General features: G+C 43.9%; 1 protein-coding gene across 2 annotated transcripts in view; it reads left to right on the top strand.

Annotated features, from left to right (window-relative positions):
- sms (spermine synthase) overlaps window positions 1-17,887 on the top strand; it is a 61,509-nt gene that overhangs the window by 19,766 nt on the left and 23,856 nt on the right. The window contains exons 4-6 of one of the 2 annotated variants that reach the window (XM_078206674.1): window positions 7,608-7,672; window positions 12,284-12,459; window positions 13,567-13,730. In XM_078206674.1, coding sequence (XP_078062800.1) covers window positions 7,608-7,672; window positions 12,284-12,459; window positions 13,567-13,730 — 405 coding nt within the window. The remainder of the gene's footprint in view (window positions 1-7,607; window positions 7,673-12,283; window positions 12,460-13,566; window positions 13,731-17,887) is intronic. The other variant, XM_078206676.1, reaches the window with a different exon arrangement.

The raw sequence follows: 17,887 nt of genomic DNA on the forward strand, positions 1-17,887 counted from the left end.
CCAGATGTCTCACTATTTCTTCCTTGATAGTAGATGCAAGCATTTTCCCCACTACAGAAGTTAAGCTAACCGGCCTATCGTTACCCACCTTTTGTCGTTGGTTTGGCCGCATTTGGAATACAGCGCCCAGTTCTGGTCGCCACACTACTAGAAGGACGTGGAGGCTTTAGAAAGAGTGCAGAGGAGATGTACCAGGATGTTGCCTGGTATGGAAGGGCTTAGTTATGAGGAGAGATTGGGTAAACTGGGGTTGTTCTCACTGGAAAGACTGAGGATGAGGGGTGCCCTAATAGAGGTGTATAAAATTATGAAAGGCATAGATAGGGTGAACGGTGGGAAGCTTTTTCCCAGGTCGGTGGTTACGTTCACGAGGGGTCATAGGTTCAAGGTGAGGAGAGGGAGGTTTAACACGGATATCAGAAGGACGTATTTTACACAGAGGGTGGTGGGGGCCTGGAATGCGCTGCATTCAACAGGGCCAGGGGATTTGTCTACCTTTAGCCCCATTAGTTTGCCCAACACTATTTCTATAGTGATAATTGTTTCTCAGTCCTCACCTGCCATAGCCTTCTTGCCATCAATTTTTGGCATGTTATTTGTGTCTTCTGTTATGAAGACTGACACACAATACCTTTTCAATGTCTCAGCCATTCCTCATTTCTTGTTGTTAAACCCCCTTCTCATCCTCTAAAGGACCAATGTTTACCTTACCACTCTTGTTCGTTTTACTTATTTGTAGAAACTTTTGCTGTTTTTATATTTTGAGCTAGTTTACTCTCATAATCTATCTTTCTTTTCTTTATAGTTTTTTTGTTGACCTTTTAAGATTTCTCAATCCTCTAGTTTCCCACTAATCTTTGCCACTTTGATAACTGGACACTTGGAAAATACTGATGCGATTGGCCAGGGTCCACATGGATTTATGAAAGGGAAATTGTATTTGACAAATCTGTTGGTGTTTTTTTTTTGAGGATGTGACTTGTGGCGTAGATAAAGGAGAACCAATGGATGTGGTGTATTTTTAGAAGGTCTTTAATTAGGTCTCATACGAGTAGTTAGTAAACAAAATTAAAGCAGATGGGATCGGGGATAATATACTGACATGGATTGGTTAACAGACAGGAAACAAAGTGGTAGAAAGGTGGAAATATGAGTTCTGAGGAGGATGCAGTGTGGCTTCAAGGGGGACTTGGGCAGGCTAAGGGAATGGTTAAGGACATGGCAGTTGGAATACAATGTGAATTAGTGTGAAGTTATCCACTTCGGTAGAAATAAGAAAGGCAGAGTATTTCCTAAATGGAGAGTTAGGGAACTGATGTCCAATGGGTCTCATTGTTTGAGTGCAGGTACCGCAAGCAATTAGGAAGGCAAATGGTATGCTGACCTTCATCACAAAGGGATTTGAGTACAGGAGTAAAGAAAAATGTCTTCTGCAATTGTATAGTGCTTTGGGAGACCGCAACTGGAGTATTGTGTATGGTATTAGTCCCCTTAATCGAGGAAGAATATATCATTGAGGGAGTCCAATGGAGGTTCTCTAGATTAATCCCTGGGAGGGCAGGATTGTTTTATGAGGCGGGATTAAGAAAGTTGGGACTGTGCCCTCAGGAGATTTGAAGAATGAGAGCTTGTCTCATTGAAACTTGCACAAAATTCTTACAAGGCATGGATGTGGATAGGAGTTTTCTCCTGGCTGATGAGTCAGAACCGGGAGGAGGAGGGGGGGGACATTCTCAAAATAAGGGTTAGGCCATTTAGGACCGAGGTAAGGAGGAATTCAAACGGTAAACCTTTGGAATTTTGTGCCCCAGAGGACTATGGAAGCTCAATCATTCAACATATTCAAGACAGAATTTTGGATACTGATGGCATCAAGGTATGTGGCCGTAGTAAGCAAGAATGGCTTAAAAGATCGATGATCAACCATGATGCGTGAATAGCTGACAGGCTGAATAGCCTACTCTTGCTCCTATTTCCGATGTTAATTTGTACTACTGCTTGAGCAGGGAGGTGATTGGATTGTCCGTAAAATTGTGGGAGCAGAATGTTTGGAAAGTGCTATTTCTTAAACGTGTACAATCCTATTTAATGAGGCTATTATAGAAACATAGAAAAACTACAGCACAATCAGGCCCTTCGGCCCACAAGTTGTGCCGAACACATCCCTACCTTCTAGACCTACCTATAACCCTCCATCCTATTAAGCTCCATGTACTCATCCAGGAGTCTCTTAAAAGACCCCATTGAGTTCGCCTCCACCACCACTGACGGCAGCCGATTCCACTCGCCCACCACCCTCTGTGTGAAAAACTTACCCCTATCATCTCCCCTGTACCTACCCCCCAGCACCCTAAACCTGTGTCCTCTCGTAGCAGACATTTCCACCCTGGGAAAAAGCCTCTGAGAGTCCACCCGATCTATGCCTCTCAACATCTTATACACCTCTATTAGGTCTCCTCTCATCCTTCGTCTCTCCAAGGAGAAAAGATCGAGCTCCCTCAGCCTATCCTCATAAGGCATGCTACTCATTCCAGACAACATCCTTGTAAATCTCCTCTGCACCCTTTCAATCTTTTCCACATCCTTCCTATAGTGAGGCGACCAGAACTGAGCACAGTACTCCAAGTGGGGTCTGACGAGGGTCTTGTATAGCTGCATCATTATCCCCGGACTCCTAAACTCAATCCCTCGATTGATAAAGGCCAGCACACCATACGCCTTCTTAACCACCTCCTCCACCTGCGGGGCCGATTTTAGAGTCCTATGGACCCGGACCCCAAGGTCCTTCTGATCCTCTACCGTACTAAGAGTCTTCCCCTTTATATTGTACTCCTTCATCCCATTTGACCTACCAAAATGGACCACGACGCATTTATCTGGGCTGAAGTCCATCTGCCTCTTGTCCGCCCAGTCTTGCACCCTATCTATGTCTCTCTGTAACTTCTGACATCCCTCCAGACTATCCACAACCCCACCAACCTTCGTGTCGTCGGCAAACTTACCAACCCATCCCTCCACTTCCTCATCCAGGTTATTTATGAAAATGACAAACAGCAAGGGTCCCAGAACAGATCCCTGGGGCACACCACTGGTGACCAACCTCCATTTAGAAAAAGACCCATCTATACCTACTCTCTGCCTCTTTTGGGCAAGCCAGTTCTGGATCCACAGGGCAGCAGCCCCTTGGATCCCATGCCCTCTCACTTTTTCCAGAAGCCTTGCATGGGGGACCTTATCGAACGCCTTGCTAAAATTATACATGCATGTTTGCATTGATATCCATTTAAGGTAGTTATGCATTAAACACCTTGAAGTTTCTCTACGTTAAAGACAATATAAAATTGCCAGTGGTGTTGTAGGTTGCGTTCTTGTGTCTGCAAACATTCCACAGTCAGTTTATATTTGTATACATTGGGGTTGCGCTTGTTTTTGAAGGTTACAGGGCAAGTTGAGAAGATTGTTTAAAAATGCACATGGAATTCTTGACTTTATTCATTGTGTAATAGAACATAACAGTACAGCACAGTACAGGCCCTTCGGCCCTCGATGTTGTGCTGAGCTTAGTCCGAAACCAAGATCAAGCTATCCCACTTCTTATGATTCTGGTGTGCTCCATGTGCCTATCCAATAACCGCTTGAAAGTTCCTAAAGTGTCTGACTCCACTATCACAGCAGGCACTCCATTCCACACCCCAACCATTCTCTGAGTAAAGAACCTACCTCGGTCATCCGTCCTATATCTCCCACCATGAACCTTATAGTTATGCCACCTAGTAACAGCTACATCCACCCGAGGAAATAGTCTCTGAACGTCCACTCTATCTATCCCCCTCATCATATAAACCTCTATTAAGTCGCCTCTCATCCTCCTCCACTCTAAAGAGAAAAGCCCTAGCTCCCTCAACATTTCCTCATAAGACCTACCCTCCAAACCAGGCAGCATCCTGGTAAATCTCCTCTGCACTCTCTCCAATGCTTCCACATCCTCCTTATAATGAGGTGACCAGAACTGCACATAATATTGGTGCTCTTAAACTCAAACCCCCTGTTAATAAACGCCAACAAACTACAGGCCTTCTTCACAGCTCTATCCACTTGAGTGGCAACCTTCAGAGATCTGTGGATATGAACCCCAAGATCTCTCTGTTCCTCCACATTCCTCAGAACCCTGCAGTTGACCCTGTAAATCCACGTTCAAATTTGTCCTACCAAAATGAATCACCTTGCATCTATCAGGGTTAAACTCCATCTGCCATTTTTCAGCCCAGCTCTGCATCCTATCAATGTCTCTTTGCAGCCTACAACAGCCCTCCACCTCATCCACTACTCCACCAATCTTGGTGTCATCAGCAAATTTACTGATCCACCCTTCAGCCCCCCCCTCCAAGTCATTGATAAAAATCACAGAAAGCAGAGGACCCAGCACTGATCCCTGTGGTTACCGCTGGTAACTGGTCTCGTGTCTGAAAATTTTCCATCCACCACCACCCTCTGTCTTCTATGAGATAGCCAGTTACTTATCCAATCGGCCAACTTTCCCTCTATCCCACACCTCCTCACTTTCTTCATGAGCCAACCATGGGGAACCTTATCAAACGCCTTACTAAAATCCATGTATATGACATCAACTGCTCTATCTTCATCTACTCACTAAGCTACCTCCTCAAAGAATTCAATCAAATTTGTGAGGCAAGACTTACCCTTCACGAATCCGTGTTGACTATCCCGGATTAAGCTGCATCTTTCCAAATGGTCATAAATCCTATCCATCAGGACCTTTTCCATTACTTCGGTGGTCGGTAAGTTGAGACTAACCGGCCTATAATTACCAGGGTCATTCCTATTTTCTTTCTTGAACAGAGGAACAACGTTCGCCACTCCCCAGTCCTCTGGCACTATCCCTGTGATGTGGAGATGCCGGCGTTGGACTGGGGTAAACACAGTAAGAAGTTTAACAACACCAGGTTAAAGTCCAACAGGTTTATTTGGTAGCAAAAGCCACACAAGCTTTCGGAGCTCCAAGCCCCTTCTTCAGGTGAGAAGGGGTTTGGAGCTCCGAAAGCTTGTGTGGCTTTTGCTACCAAATAAACCTGTTGGACTTTAACCTGGTGTTGTTAAACTTCTTACTGTGACTATCCCCGTGGACAGTGAGGACCCAAAGATCAAAGCCAAAGGCTCTGTAATCTCATCCCTTGCCTCCCAAAGAATCCTAGGATATACCCCATCTGGCCCAGAGGACTTATCGACCCTCGGGTTTTTCAAAATTACTAATACATCTTCCCTCGGAACATCTGCCTCCTCCAGCCTATCGGCCTGTATCCCATTCACATCCTCAAAAACATGGTCCCTCTCCTTGGTGAACACTGAAGAAAAGTATTCATTCATTGCCTCTCCTATCTCTTCTGACTCCATGCACAAGTTCCCACTACTATCCTTGACTGGCCCTAACCCCACCCTGGTCATTCTTTTATTTCTCACATAAGAGTAAACAGCCTTGGAGTTTTCCATGATCCGACCCACCAAGGACTTCTCATGCCCCCTCCTAGCTCTCCTAAACCCTTTTTTAGCTCATTCCTTGCGACCTTGTACCCCTCAAGCGACCCAACTGAACCTTGTTTTCTCATCCTTACATACGCTTCCTTTTTCCTCTTGACAAGACATTCAACCTCTTTTGTGAACCATGGTTCCCTCACTTGGCCATTTCCTCCCTGTCTGACAGGGATATGCCTATCAAGGACACGCAGTATTTGTTCCTTGAACAAGCTCCACTTTTCATTTCATTTGTGCCTTTCCCTGACAGTTTCTGTTCCCATCTTTTGCTCCCTAATTCTTGCCTAATCGCATCATAATTACCCCTCCCCAAATTCTAAACCTTGCCGTGCCGTATGGCCCTATCCCTCTCCATTGCAATAATGAAAGACACCGAATTGTGGTCACGATCTCCAAAGTGCTCTCCCACAACCAAATCTAACACTTGGCCCGGTTCATTACCCAGTACCAAGTCCAATGTGGCCCCACCTCTTGTCGGCCTATCCACATATTGTGTCAGGAAACCCTCCTGCACACACTGCAAAAACTGCCCCATCTGAACTATTTGACCTATAAAGGTTCCAATCAATGTTTGGAAAGTTAAAGTCACCCATGACAACTACCCTGTGATCTCCATACCTATCCATAATCTGCTTTGCAATTTCTTCCTCCACATCTCTTTTACTAATTGGGAGCCTATAGAAAATTCCTAACAACGTGACCGCTCCTTTCCCATTTCTAACTTCAGCCCATATTAGCTCCGTAATAGCAAGACTAAGTAATAGTACCTTGCTAAGTAATAGCAAGGTAGTTATGCTTAATCTTTCAAATAGACAGTTGGAGTATCTGAGATTTTAGGAAGCATGTGAAGGCCTCCGAGGAGGTGCTGAGGTTATTTGCTAGATTGGTGTCAGGAATGTGGATTTTTAATCATACGGAGGGATTACAGGAACAGGCAGAGCAGGTTTTGGGAACATTAAAATGAAGGGCTTTGATAGCGTCAATAAGGAGAAACTATTTCCAGTTGCAAAAGACTGGGTAACCTGAGAAAATAAGTTTAAGGTGACTGACAAAAGAACTGGAGGTGACATGAGAAATTCCGGAGTTTTCATGATCCGGAATGCGCTGCCTGAAAGGATGATGGAAGCATATTCACAGTAACTTTTAAAAGGAATTTGTATAAATAACTTCAGGGCTGTGGGAAAGGAGCAGGAGTGCGGCACTAATTTTCAAAGAGCTTTCGGAGAAATGATGGCCCAAGTGACCTCTCCTGTACTGTATAATTCTGTGACTCTAATCAAATATTTTGAGTGTTTTCCTGTATATTTTTGGATTAATTGTATACCCTGGAGGCATGTGAGAAATTTCAAGGGAACATTTGATGTTTAAGGCAATTTGAGGTTGACCAGCTAGTCCACAGAATATTAATTTAACTTGCATGTCTGTATTTGAACGAATTCTCATTGCTAGCTGGCAATATCATGACCCTCTTCATAACATCTCATAGTCAACACCTTTGTCAAGTCATCTTTTGGCTTTCTCAGCAGTGAAATTAGTCTCCTTAATACTGTAACCTTCCCATCCCTATGATAAGGAGCTGCTGAAAAAGTGAATCAATTATGTTGTTTTAATATCCTTAGTATAATAGAAAGTTGAAATCAAAATGCACTACTCTAATGCATTCCAGCTAAGGCCTTTACAAACTCGATTCCTTGTTTTTGTATTGTGCCTCTATACTGCTGCATCTAGTTTTAAAAAACATGTACTGTTTGCCTTATGGCCTTAATTACTTAAACTAGCATAGTTAATGTCTGTATTAACATACACTATGCCATATAGAAGTTTACCAGTTAAGGTCTTCCTGCTTGCCCACTACTTCCAAAATAAGACTTCATACTTTTTAAACGTGACCTACATCTGCCAGCCAGTATTGTCTATGCACTTGTGCTCACTCCCTGACTCTGCTGCACCCCTGCCTCCTGTTACACCTTGGTGTGCACACCTGCAACCCCAGCTCCTTGCTCTTGGTGGTTGCAGTTGCACCTTTTCAATTTTGAATATGTCCATTTCTATTTCAGCTCTGCAACAGACTGGAAGAGAAGCTGAAAGATCTTCTGCAGGGTAATATTAAAAGACTAAAAAGGTAAGACATTTGAATGATCTAACGTTTTAACAGCATTGCAAATGGAAGGTTGAATTAGATTTCGAGACCATGTACAGTGAAGCTGGCTGAGTTGTATTCTGATTGCTGCTAGACATGCTGGACTTTTCCAGCACTTTATTTTTATTGTTGCAAGATTTGATAACTTATGGGATGTACAATTAACAGGTCACCCACATTGATAGGTATTTCTCCAAGTTCCAATTAAACTTTCCACTGTTTCAGTGCCAAGTGTGACAAAAACTAGGAAACACTGACACAAGAATTGATTAAGGAGAGGTACATCCACATATTTATATATCCATATACTTGGTGTATCAAAACCTGGATCTCCTTAGATGAGTTTAAGCAACATAGGTCAAAGCGAAAAGGGCCAAAAGAGGACATGATGAAATAATGACTGTGCAAAGCAGTGAATAAACACAAAGAAAGGGGAAGCCATAGAGCAAGGATGACTGGAAATATACACGGAAATTTACTTATCAAGGGTCAGGGAATAGCAAGGTTACACGACTTTGCTCAGGCTTTGACAAAGATTGTGGAATGGGAAGACATAAGGAGGAGCTAAAGCAATACTACAAATGAAGTGGTAGCAGCAAAGCCACCAAACTTGAAGCTTTAAAGCTTGAAAGTTGAAGTCAAAGGAAATAGCAGAGGCTCTGTCAAACATTTAGAAGTTCCGTCAGAGAACCCGACTATTTCCTATGCAAGACCTTAAGTTTATAAAGGGATAGTTTATAAATAGACGACTGTTTTGCAAATTAGGATTGGAGTAACTTTTGGTTCAGAGTAAAAGGTTTTCCTCTCAGCGGGAGGAACGGGGATGCACATCGATTCCTTTCTCGGGTGAGGGTGGATAATATTGGCCTTTTGGGCATGGAGGGGGCACATTGAATTCTCTATATGCGGGTTATAGGTTTAGACAGCTAGCTCTTTAGTGCTGGATGTATTTCTGACCACTGCATTGTTGACTGCTTCTGCTCAATTTTCACACTTGAGATTGGCTTTATTGCCTTTCGAAAATGATTTGTTTAGCTTGTAGCTGCCAGTTTTTCTCAATGTACCTTTCTGGGTGAGTATTAACTTTATTCTGTATTATTATGGCCTCTAGCAACATACCCATGACTGTTAGGCTGACTGGTCTAAAATTGCCTCCTTCTCCCTTCATAAACTTGAGGTCTTGCATAGGAAATGGTCAGGATCTCTGATGCAACTTCTAAATTTTGTAATGTTTGACAGAGCCTCTGCTATTTCCTTTGACTTCAACTTTCAAGCTTTAAAGCTTCAAGTTTGGTGGCTTTGCTGCTACCACTTCATTTGTAGTATTGCTTTAGCTCCTTATGTCTTCCCATTCCACAATCTTTGTCAAAGCCTGAGCAAAGTCGTGTAACCTTGCTATTCCCTGACCCTTGATAAGTAAATTTCCGTGTATATTTCCAGTCATCCCTGCTCTGTGGCTTCCCCTTTGTTTATTCAGTGCTTTGCACAGTCATTATTTCAACATGTCCCCTTTTGGCCCTTCTGATCCTTTTCACATCTTGTGTATTATTAGCCTCCGCTTTGGCCTATGCTGCTTAAACTCATCAAAGAGATCTAGGTTTTGATATGCCAAATATATTTGTGGATGTATCTCTCCTCGATCAATTCTTGTGTCAGTGTCTCCTAGTTTTTGTCACACTTTGCACAGAAACAGTGGAAAGTTTAATTGGAACTTGGAGAAACACCTATCACTGTGGGTGACCTGTTAATGGTACATCCCATAAGTTACCAAATCTTGTAATAGAATAAATATAAACTGCTGGAAAAGTCCAGCATGTCTGGCAGCACCCATAGAGAGAAGAGTTAACGTTTAATTCTGTATGATTCCTCAGCTCTGAAAAAGTCATACAGATTCCAAACGTTAACTTTTTTTTTCTCTCCACCGAGGGATCTTGGGGTAATTATTCACAGACCCCCGAAGTCGGCAGAGCATGTGAATAAGAAAGTCAAGAAGGCATATGGGACATTTGCTTTCATCAGTTCTGGTATAGAGTACAAGAGCAAGGAGGTAATGTTGGAGTTGTACAGAGCATTGGTTAGGTCACAGCTGGAGTATTATGCTCAGTTCTGATCACCTCACTGTAGGAAGAAGGTGCTAGCATTAGAGGGGGTACAGAGGAGGTTCACCAGGGTATTACCTAGGATGGAACATAGAAACATAGAAAAACTACAGCACAAACAGGCCCTTTGGCCCCACAAGTTGTGCCGAACATGTCCCTACCTTCTAGGCCTACCTATAACCCTCCATCCTATTAAGTCCATGTACTCATCCAGGAGTCTCTTAAAAGACCCTATTGAGTTCGCCTCCGCCACCACTGACGGCAGCCGATTCCACTTGCCCATCACCCTCTGTGTGAAACACTTCCCCCTAACATTTCCCCTGTACCTACCCCCCAGCACCTTAAACCTGTGACCTCTTGTAGCAGCCATTTCCACCCTGAGAAAAAGCCTCTGAGAGTCCACCCAATCTATGCCTCAACATCTTATATACCTCTATTAGGTCTCCTCTCATCCTACGTCTCTCCAAGGAGAAAAGACTGAGCTCCCTCAGCCTATCCTCATAAGGCATGCCCCTCAATCCAGGCAACATCCTTGTAAATCTCCTCTGCACCCTTTCAATCATTTCCACATCCTTCCTGTATTGAGGCGACCAGAACTGAGCACAGTACTCCAAGTGGGGTCTGACGAGGGTCTTGTATAGCTGCATCATTATCCCTGGACTCCTAAACTCAATCCCTCGATTGATAAAGGCCAGCACACCATACGCCTTCTTAACCACCACCTCTACCTGCGGGGCCGATTTTAGAGTCCTATGGACCCGGACCCCAAGGTCCTTCTGATCCTCGACGGTACTAAGAGTCTTTCCCTTTATATTGTACTCCTCCTTCCCATTTGACCTGCCAAAATGGACCACTACGCATTTATCTGGGTTGAAGTCCATCTGCCACTTGTCCGCCCAGTCTTGCATCCTATCTATGTCCCTCTGTAACTTCTGACATCCCTCCAGACTATCCACAACCCCACCAACCTTCGTGTCGTCGGCAAACTTACCAACCCGTCCCTCCACTTACTCATCCAGGTCGTTTATGAAAATGACAAACAGCAAGGGTCCCAGAACAGATCCCTGGGGCACACCACTGGTGACCGACCTCCATTTAGAAAAAGACCCATCTATACCCACTCTCTGCCTCCTTTGGGCAAGCCAGTTCTGGATCCACAGGGCAGCAGCCCCTTGGATCCCATTCCCCCCCTTTTTCTAGAAGCCTTGCATGGGGGACCTTATCGAACGCCTTGCTAAAATCCATATAAACCACATCTACCGCTTTCCCTTCGTCAATGTGTTTAGTCACATTTTCGAAGAACTCCACCAGGCTCGTAAGGCACGATCTGCCTTTGACAAAGCCGTGCTGAGTATTCTTGAGCATACTAAACCTCTCTAAATGCTCATAAATCCTGTCCCTCAGGATCTTCTCCATCAGCTTACCAACCACTGAGGTTAGACTCACCAGTCGGTAATTTCCTGGGCTATCCCTATTCCCCTTCTTGAAAATAGGAACCACATCCGCAATCCTCCGGCACCTCTCCCGTCTCCATCGACGACGCAAAGATCATCGCCAGAGACTGCAGTCTCTTCCCTCGCCTCCCACAGTAACCTGGGGTACATCCCATCCGGACCCGGCGACTTATCTGTCTTGATGCCATTCAAAGATTCCAGCACAACCTCTTTCTTAAAGTCCACATACTCAATCTTTTCAGTCCATCGCAAGCCCGCAGTACATCCACCCACATCTGAGATATAAGGAGAGACTAAGGCTTGGACTGTTTTCTTTAGAACAGAGAAGGCTAAGGGGGATATGATTGAGGAGTGTGGACATGGTGGGTAGGGAGCAGCTGTTCCCCTTGGTTGAGGGGCAATCACGAGGGCATAGTTTTAGGGTGAGGGGCAGGAGATTCAGTGGGGATTTGAGAAAAACCTTTTTCACTCAGAGGGAGGTGGGAATCTGGAATGCACTGCCTAGAAAGGTAGTCTAAGCTGGAAACAAAACCTCAACAATATTTGGATGAGCACTTGAAATATCACAACATTCAAGGATATGGGACAAGCGCTGGAAAATGGGATTAGGTGCCTTGAGTGGTAGATATTGTCAGTGTAGACTCGATGGACCGAAGGACCTTTTCTGCGCAGTATGACTTTGTTGCCAGATCTGTGTTTTTCCAGCTTTTTGTTTTTATTTCCGATTTCTGACTTCCACCGTCTTTTGCTTTTACTTAAAATTTGTAGTGATCTCTGTCTGGATACTGTTAAACTAAGGCTCTGTCTGCCTGCTCAGATCACTTCACAAAGAATGTCTTGATCAATGTTGCTCTCAACCAACACCATTAAGAACTAATTCCAACAGATAACTTATTTTGTTTATCGTTGTGGAGCATTTGAGTGTCTGTATCAGTGACTGCACCTTTCTTTGGATGTGAAGTGCTTTGGGGGCATCCCAATTGATATAATGCATGGGAAAATAAATGCCAGTTAATTCATTTCCATGTTGCTTTCTGCAGGTTACCTGCTATCGTAAGAGGAGGAACCATTGATAGGTACTGGCCTACTGCAGATGGTCGGTTAGTTGAGTATGACATTGATGATGTTGTTTATGATGAAGATTCTGCATATCAAAACATCAAGATTCTCCATTCAAAACAGTTTGGAAATATTCTTATCCTCAATGGTGATATTAGTAAGTATTTTCTGATTCTAATTTGGAAATTGCAAGTTACAAAATGGTGTCCCATGTAGTTGTTGGGAGCTTGGTGGGAATCTTTGTAAACCAGTGAATAACCGGGAAGTAATTAGGAGTTATTTTGATTTGTCCTTGTACACCTTCCTGTTTCTTTGTATATTTTATTTCTTATAATTGTTTGTAGCTGTTTGATTGCTTGTTGGTGCTGAAGTACCTCATCTCAGCTGGTGTATCTGAAGCAGGATGGCAATTTGCTTCGGGGTACAAATGAGCAAGACTTGGCTGGAAATTTAGTAACCAATAATTGCTATTGATTAACCTGAGTTGCTGGAACAACATGAATGTGGATGTCAAGTGAACACAAGATGGGAATAAAATCCAGAAATGCTGGAACGGTGAAGCAGATCATGTTTGGGCATTTTTAAAGTTGCCATTTGCCTGTAATTTTAGAGAGCCTGATGGTGCTTGCAGTCTTGGTCTTTCCTGCTGGCAATCTAGGTGGAAGTCAGCACCTTTAGAGGAAAGGGAAAAATCTAGCCCTTGAGGTTCAATTGAATGACGGCACAATACCAGATTGTGGATTAAATGAAAGTATGATTCTGAGTTGAAGGGGCACAAATGGCAGACCTCAGCAGGATGGTATACTGCTGCTTTGCTTCTGTAATGTGTAACCTCTAACCCTACACTCATGTAAATTTACACAACCAGTGGTGATCTGAAAACATGCCTATTTCCAAGACATAAAATGCCGGGAGCATTCAGTGAGTTGGGCAGTAACTGTGGGGGAAGATGGGGCTAACATTTCAGGTCTATGTGGAAGATCTTAACAGATCGAGTAGCTTTTGGCCACTGTGTAAGTGCTTAGTACAGTTATTTATTTATGACGGCGCCTGTGACAGGGCAGCACTCCCTTACTACTCAGCTGATGTGTTAGCCTGAAATACTCAAATCTCTGGAATGGGGGTTTAAAACCATTCAGAGCCAACAACAGCACCACAAAGCCCATGGCTGAGACCTGGCTTAACAGCTGGTGTTATGCTTAAGAATTTATTTAATATATTTTACAGTAAATAATATATCTTTGTGTACACCCGTCTATTCCAGATTTAGGAGAGAGTGACCTTCCGTACACACAAGCTATAATGGGCAATGGAGCAGAGGACTACACAGGGAAAGAAATTCTTATCCTAGGAGGAGGAGATGGTGGAATCCTATATGAACTGGTGAAGTTGAAACCAAAGATGGTCACCATGGTGGAAATATCCTTTGTGCGTAACCTTGTCTGAAGTAGTTGTGTCCAAGGGCTCGTGTCTGAAGCTGGCGATTTTGGTTATAAGGTTAGAATAAAGAAGTTGGGGATTGTTCTCCTAGGAACAAAGGATTTTGAAGGGTAATTTGATAGAGGTTTACAGGCTTAGGGCAGGTTTTGATAAGTTAGATAAAGATGGTCCAAGGACTTGGGGACATACTTGATCTGCTCTCCAAATGAGAGGTATTCAAGATATTGTGGGGCCTGGACAGTGAATAGCGAGAGACTGTTCCAACTTGGGATTGAAAACGAGAGGGTAGAGAGTGAAGGAAATTGGCAAAAGAAGCAAAAATGACATCATGAAAAATGACATCATGAAAACCTCTTTGACACAGTGAGTGGTTAGAGTTTGGAATGCACAGCCTGAGAGTATGGTGGAGGCAGATTCAAGTCTGATGGTCCAAGGTCTAGGGGACATACATTTAAGGTTTTGGGCAAGAGATGCAGAGAAGATGTGAGGCAAAGCTTTTCACACGCAGCAAGTGGTAATGCCCACGTGAGGAGTGGAAGTGGAAACAAAAATTCCAAAAGAGAACTGGATGGGCACTTGAAGGAAATAAATATGCAGTGTGACGGCGGTCATTCGGGAATGGGATTAACTGAATTACTCTGCAGAGAGCTGGCATGGGCTCAATGGGTCAAAAGGCCTCCTGTGCGATAACTATTTCTAACATTCAAGCAAAAATTGGCTCAGTGACAGAAGCAAAGGTTATTGGTTAATGGATGCTTTTGTGACTGAAAATATGCTTCTGATGGGGCTCTCTAGGCCCCTGTTCTGTGTCCCTTTGTTTTGTAATCAACGATTTTGACTTAAATGTAGAGGGTGTGCTTAAGTTTTTAGATATAATGTGATCGTGAGGATGAAAGCTGTAGGATGCAGGAAATTATCAGTGGACTGCTCACATGGGCAGAAAAGAGACAAATGGACTTCCATTTGGCGAAGTTAATCAAGCAGAAGGCATTCTCTACATTATTAACAGAGGCAAAGAGCACAAGGTCTAGGAAATTATATCAAACTTGTATAAGGCACTGGTTCAGTCTCATGGAGTATTATGCCCTGATCTGGGTGATCTAAAGGCATTGGAGAGAGGTGCAAAAAGGATTGACGAGAATAATTCCAGGGATTCCCCAACAGATTGGAGAAGTTGGGACTTGTTCATCGGAGAAGGTATGGCTATGAGGAGATTTCTAATAGAACCTCCCTGCACTTGCATTTATGCCTTGGCATAACCTTCTGTTCTGTAACAATCCTGTGAAGTGTGAGGTAATGCATTAGGGGAGGGCAAACATAGAACAGTACAGTACAGGCCCTTCGGCCCTCGATGTTGTGCCGAGCTTTGTCCGAAACCAAGATCAAGCTATCCCACTCTCTGTCATTCTGGTGTGCTCCACGTGCCTATCCAATAACCACTTGAAAGTTCCTAAAGTGTCCGACTCCACTATCACAGCAGGCAGTCCATTCCACACCCCAACCACTCTGAGTAAAGAACCTACCTTGGACATCCCTCCTATATCTCCCACCATGAACCTTATAGTTATGCCACCTAGTAACAGCTACATCCACCTGAGGAAATAGTCTCTGAACGTCCACTCTATCTATCCCCCTCATCTTATAAACCTCTATTAAGTCACCTCTCATCCTCCTCCACTCTAAAGAGAAAAGCCCTAGCTCCCTCAACCTTTCCTCATAAGACCTACCCTCCAAACCAGGCAGCATCCTGGTAAATCTCCTCTGCACACTCTCCAATGCTTCCATATCCATCTTATAGTGAGGTGACCAGAACTGCACACAATATTCCAAATGTGGTCTCACCAAGGTCCTGTGCAGTTGCAGCATAACCCCATGGCTCTTAAACTCAAATCCCCCTGTTAATAAACGCAAACACACTATAGACCTTCTTCACGCTCTATCCACTTGAGTGGCAACCTTCAGAGATCTATGGATATGAACCCCAAGATCTCTCTGTTCCTCCACATTCCTCAGAACCCTGCCGTTGACCCTGTAATCTGCATTCAAATGTGTCCTACCAAAATGAATCACCTCGCACTTATCAGGGTTAAACTCCATCTGCCATTTTTCAGCCCAGCTCTGCATCCTATCAATGTCTCTTTGCAGCCTACAACAGCCCTCCACCTCATCCACTACTCCACCAATCTTGGTGTCATCAGCAAATTTACTGATCCACCCTTCAGCCCCCTCCTCCAAGTCATTGATAAAAATCACAGAAAGCAGAGGACCCAGCACTGATCCCTGTGGTACACTGCTGGTAACTGGTCATCATGATGTCTGAAAATTTTCCATCCACCACCACCCTCTGTCTTCTATGAGATAGCCAGTTACTTATCCAATCGGCCAAATTTCCCTCTATCCCACACCTCCTTACTTTCTTCATGAGCCGACCATGGGGGACCTTATCGAATGCCTTACTAAAATCCATGTATTTGACATCAACTGCTCAACCTTCATCTGCACACTTAGTTACCTCCTCAAAGAATTCAATCAAATTTGTGAGGCAAGACTTACCCTTCACGAATCCGTTTTGACTATCCCGGATTAAGCTGCATCTTTCCAAATGCAGTAAGAAGTTTAACAACACCAGACCAAAACTAAACAAGGGAAAGCGTAATAAATTGGATGATACCGAGTATATATGGAATAGAGGGATATTGAAGTGTAAGTCCACAAATCCTGGAAGTAGCAGATGGTTATGAAGTATGCAATACTTTGTTAACCAAGGCATAAAATGTAAGAGGGAGGTTCTACTAGAAATGTATAAAACACAAATAAGACCATGGCTAGCATACTATGACCAAATTTGATCACTGCATTAAAGGGAAGACATGATTGTACAGAGCGTGTGAAGGATATTCCCAAGGATGTTACCAGGAATGTAGAATTTTAGCTATTCAGCAAGGTTGCATTGGCTGGGGTTTCTTTGGAACAATGGAAACTGAGGAGAGATTTAATTGAGAGACTGAACTAGAGTGGCTAGGAAGGAGCTATTTCCATAGAATGGCTAGGAAGGAGCTATTTCCATATGCAGAAAATTACACACTTAAATTTAAAGCAATTGACCGAAGGATTAGAGGGGATTTGAAGTTAATTATTTTCACGGGGCGGTGGGGTATTGATTACATTTACGATTCCCGGCTTGGGTCACTGTCTGTGCAGAGTTTGCACATTCTCCCCGTGTTGCCCCTTAGTATCGGGGGAATGGCAGGGTAAATATGTGGGGTTACGGGGATAGGGCCTAGGTGAGATTGTTGTTGCTGCAGGCTTTATGGACCAAATGGCGGCCTCCTGCAGTGTAGAGTGTCTATGATTCTAAAACAGTGGCAGCACACCAAAATGGTGTAACCAGGCGATTGTTTAGCAACACCTTTTGCGAATCTGTTTGCAAAGCACCCTTTGTGTAGAACATCCTACACAAGGCACATCACTGGTGGAATCAAGCAGAAATGATCACTGACAGAACTTAGGATGGGTGAGCAAAAGCCTAGTCAAAGCAGTGAGATATAAGAAAAGCCTTAAAGGAGGAGGGGAAGATGGGGATGCAGAGATTTTAGGATAGATTTCCAGAGTGTGGGCCAGGCAGTATTTCCAAATGTCTTTTTTCCTTTCATGGGATGTGGGCAAGGCTGGAAATGCCAGTTTTTGCCCATCCCTAATTGCACTTGCTAAGCTTGCTAGAACATTTCAGAGGGCAATTGAGTCAATCACTCAGCAGCCTGCTCATTCGCTCCACCACTGATGCACAGTATCATCTACAAGATGACCTGCAGGAACTTACCAAGGTTCCTTCGACAGCATCTTCCAAACCCACAACCATCTGGAAGGACAAGGGAACACCACCAACTGCAAGTTCCCCTCCAAGCCACTCACCATTCTGACTTGGAAATGTATTGCTGCTCCTTCACTGTAGCTGGGTCAAAATCCTGGAACTCCCTCCCTAACAAAATGGACTACAGAGGTTCAAGAAGACAGCTTGCCACCATTAGGGATCAGCAATAAATGCTGGCTGAACCAGTGAAGTGCACATCTCAGTATGAAAAACATTGCTGTGGGTAAAGAGTCGCACACAGGCCGGGCAAGGACGGCAGATTTTTTTCTCTAAA

Source organism: Mustelus asterias, unplaced genomic scaffold, assembly GCF_964213995.1.
Source record: "Mustelus asterias unplaced genomic scaffold, sMusAst1.hap1.1 HAP1_SCAFFOLD_1710, whole genome shotgun sequence".
In the NCBI taxonomy this organism is placed as follows: Eukaryota; Metazoa; Chordata; class Chondrichthyes; order Carcharhiniformes; family Triakidae; genus Mustelus; species Mustelus asterias.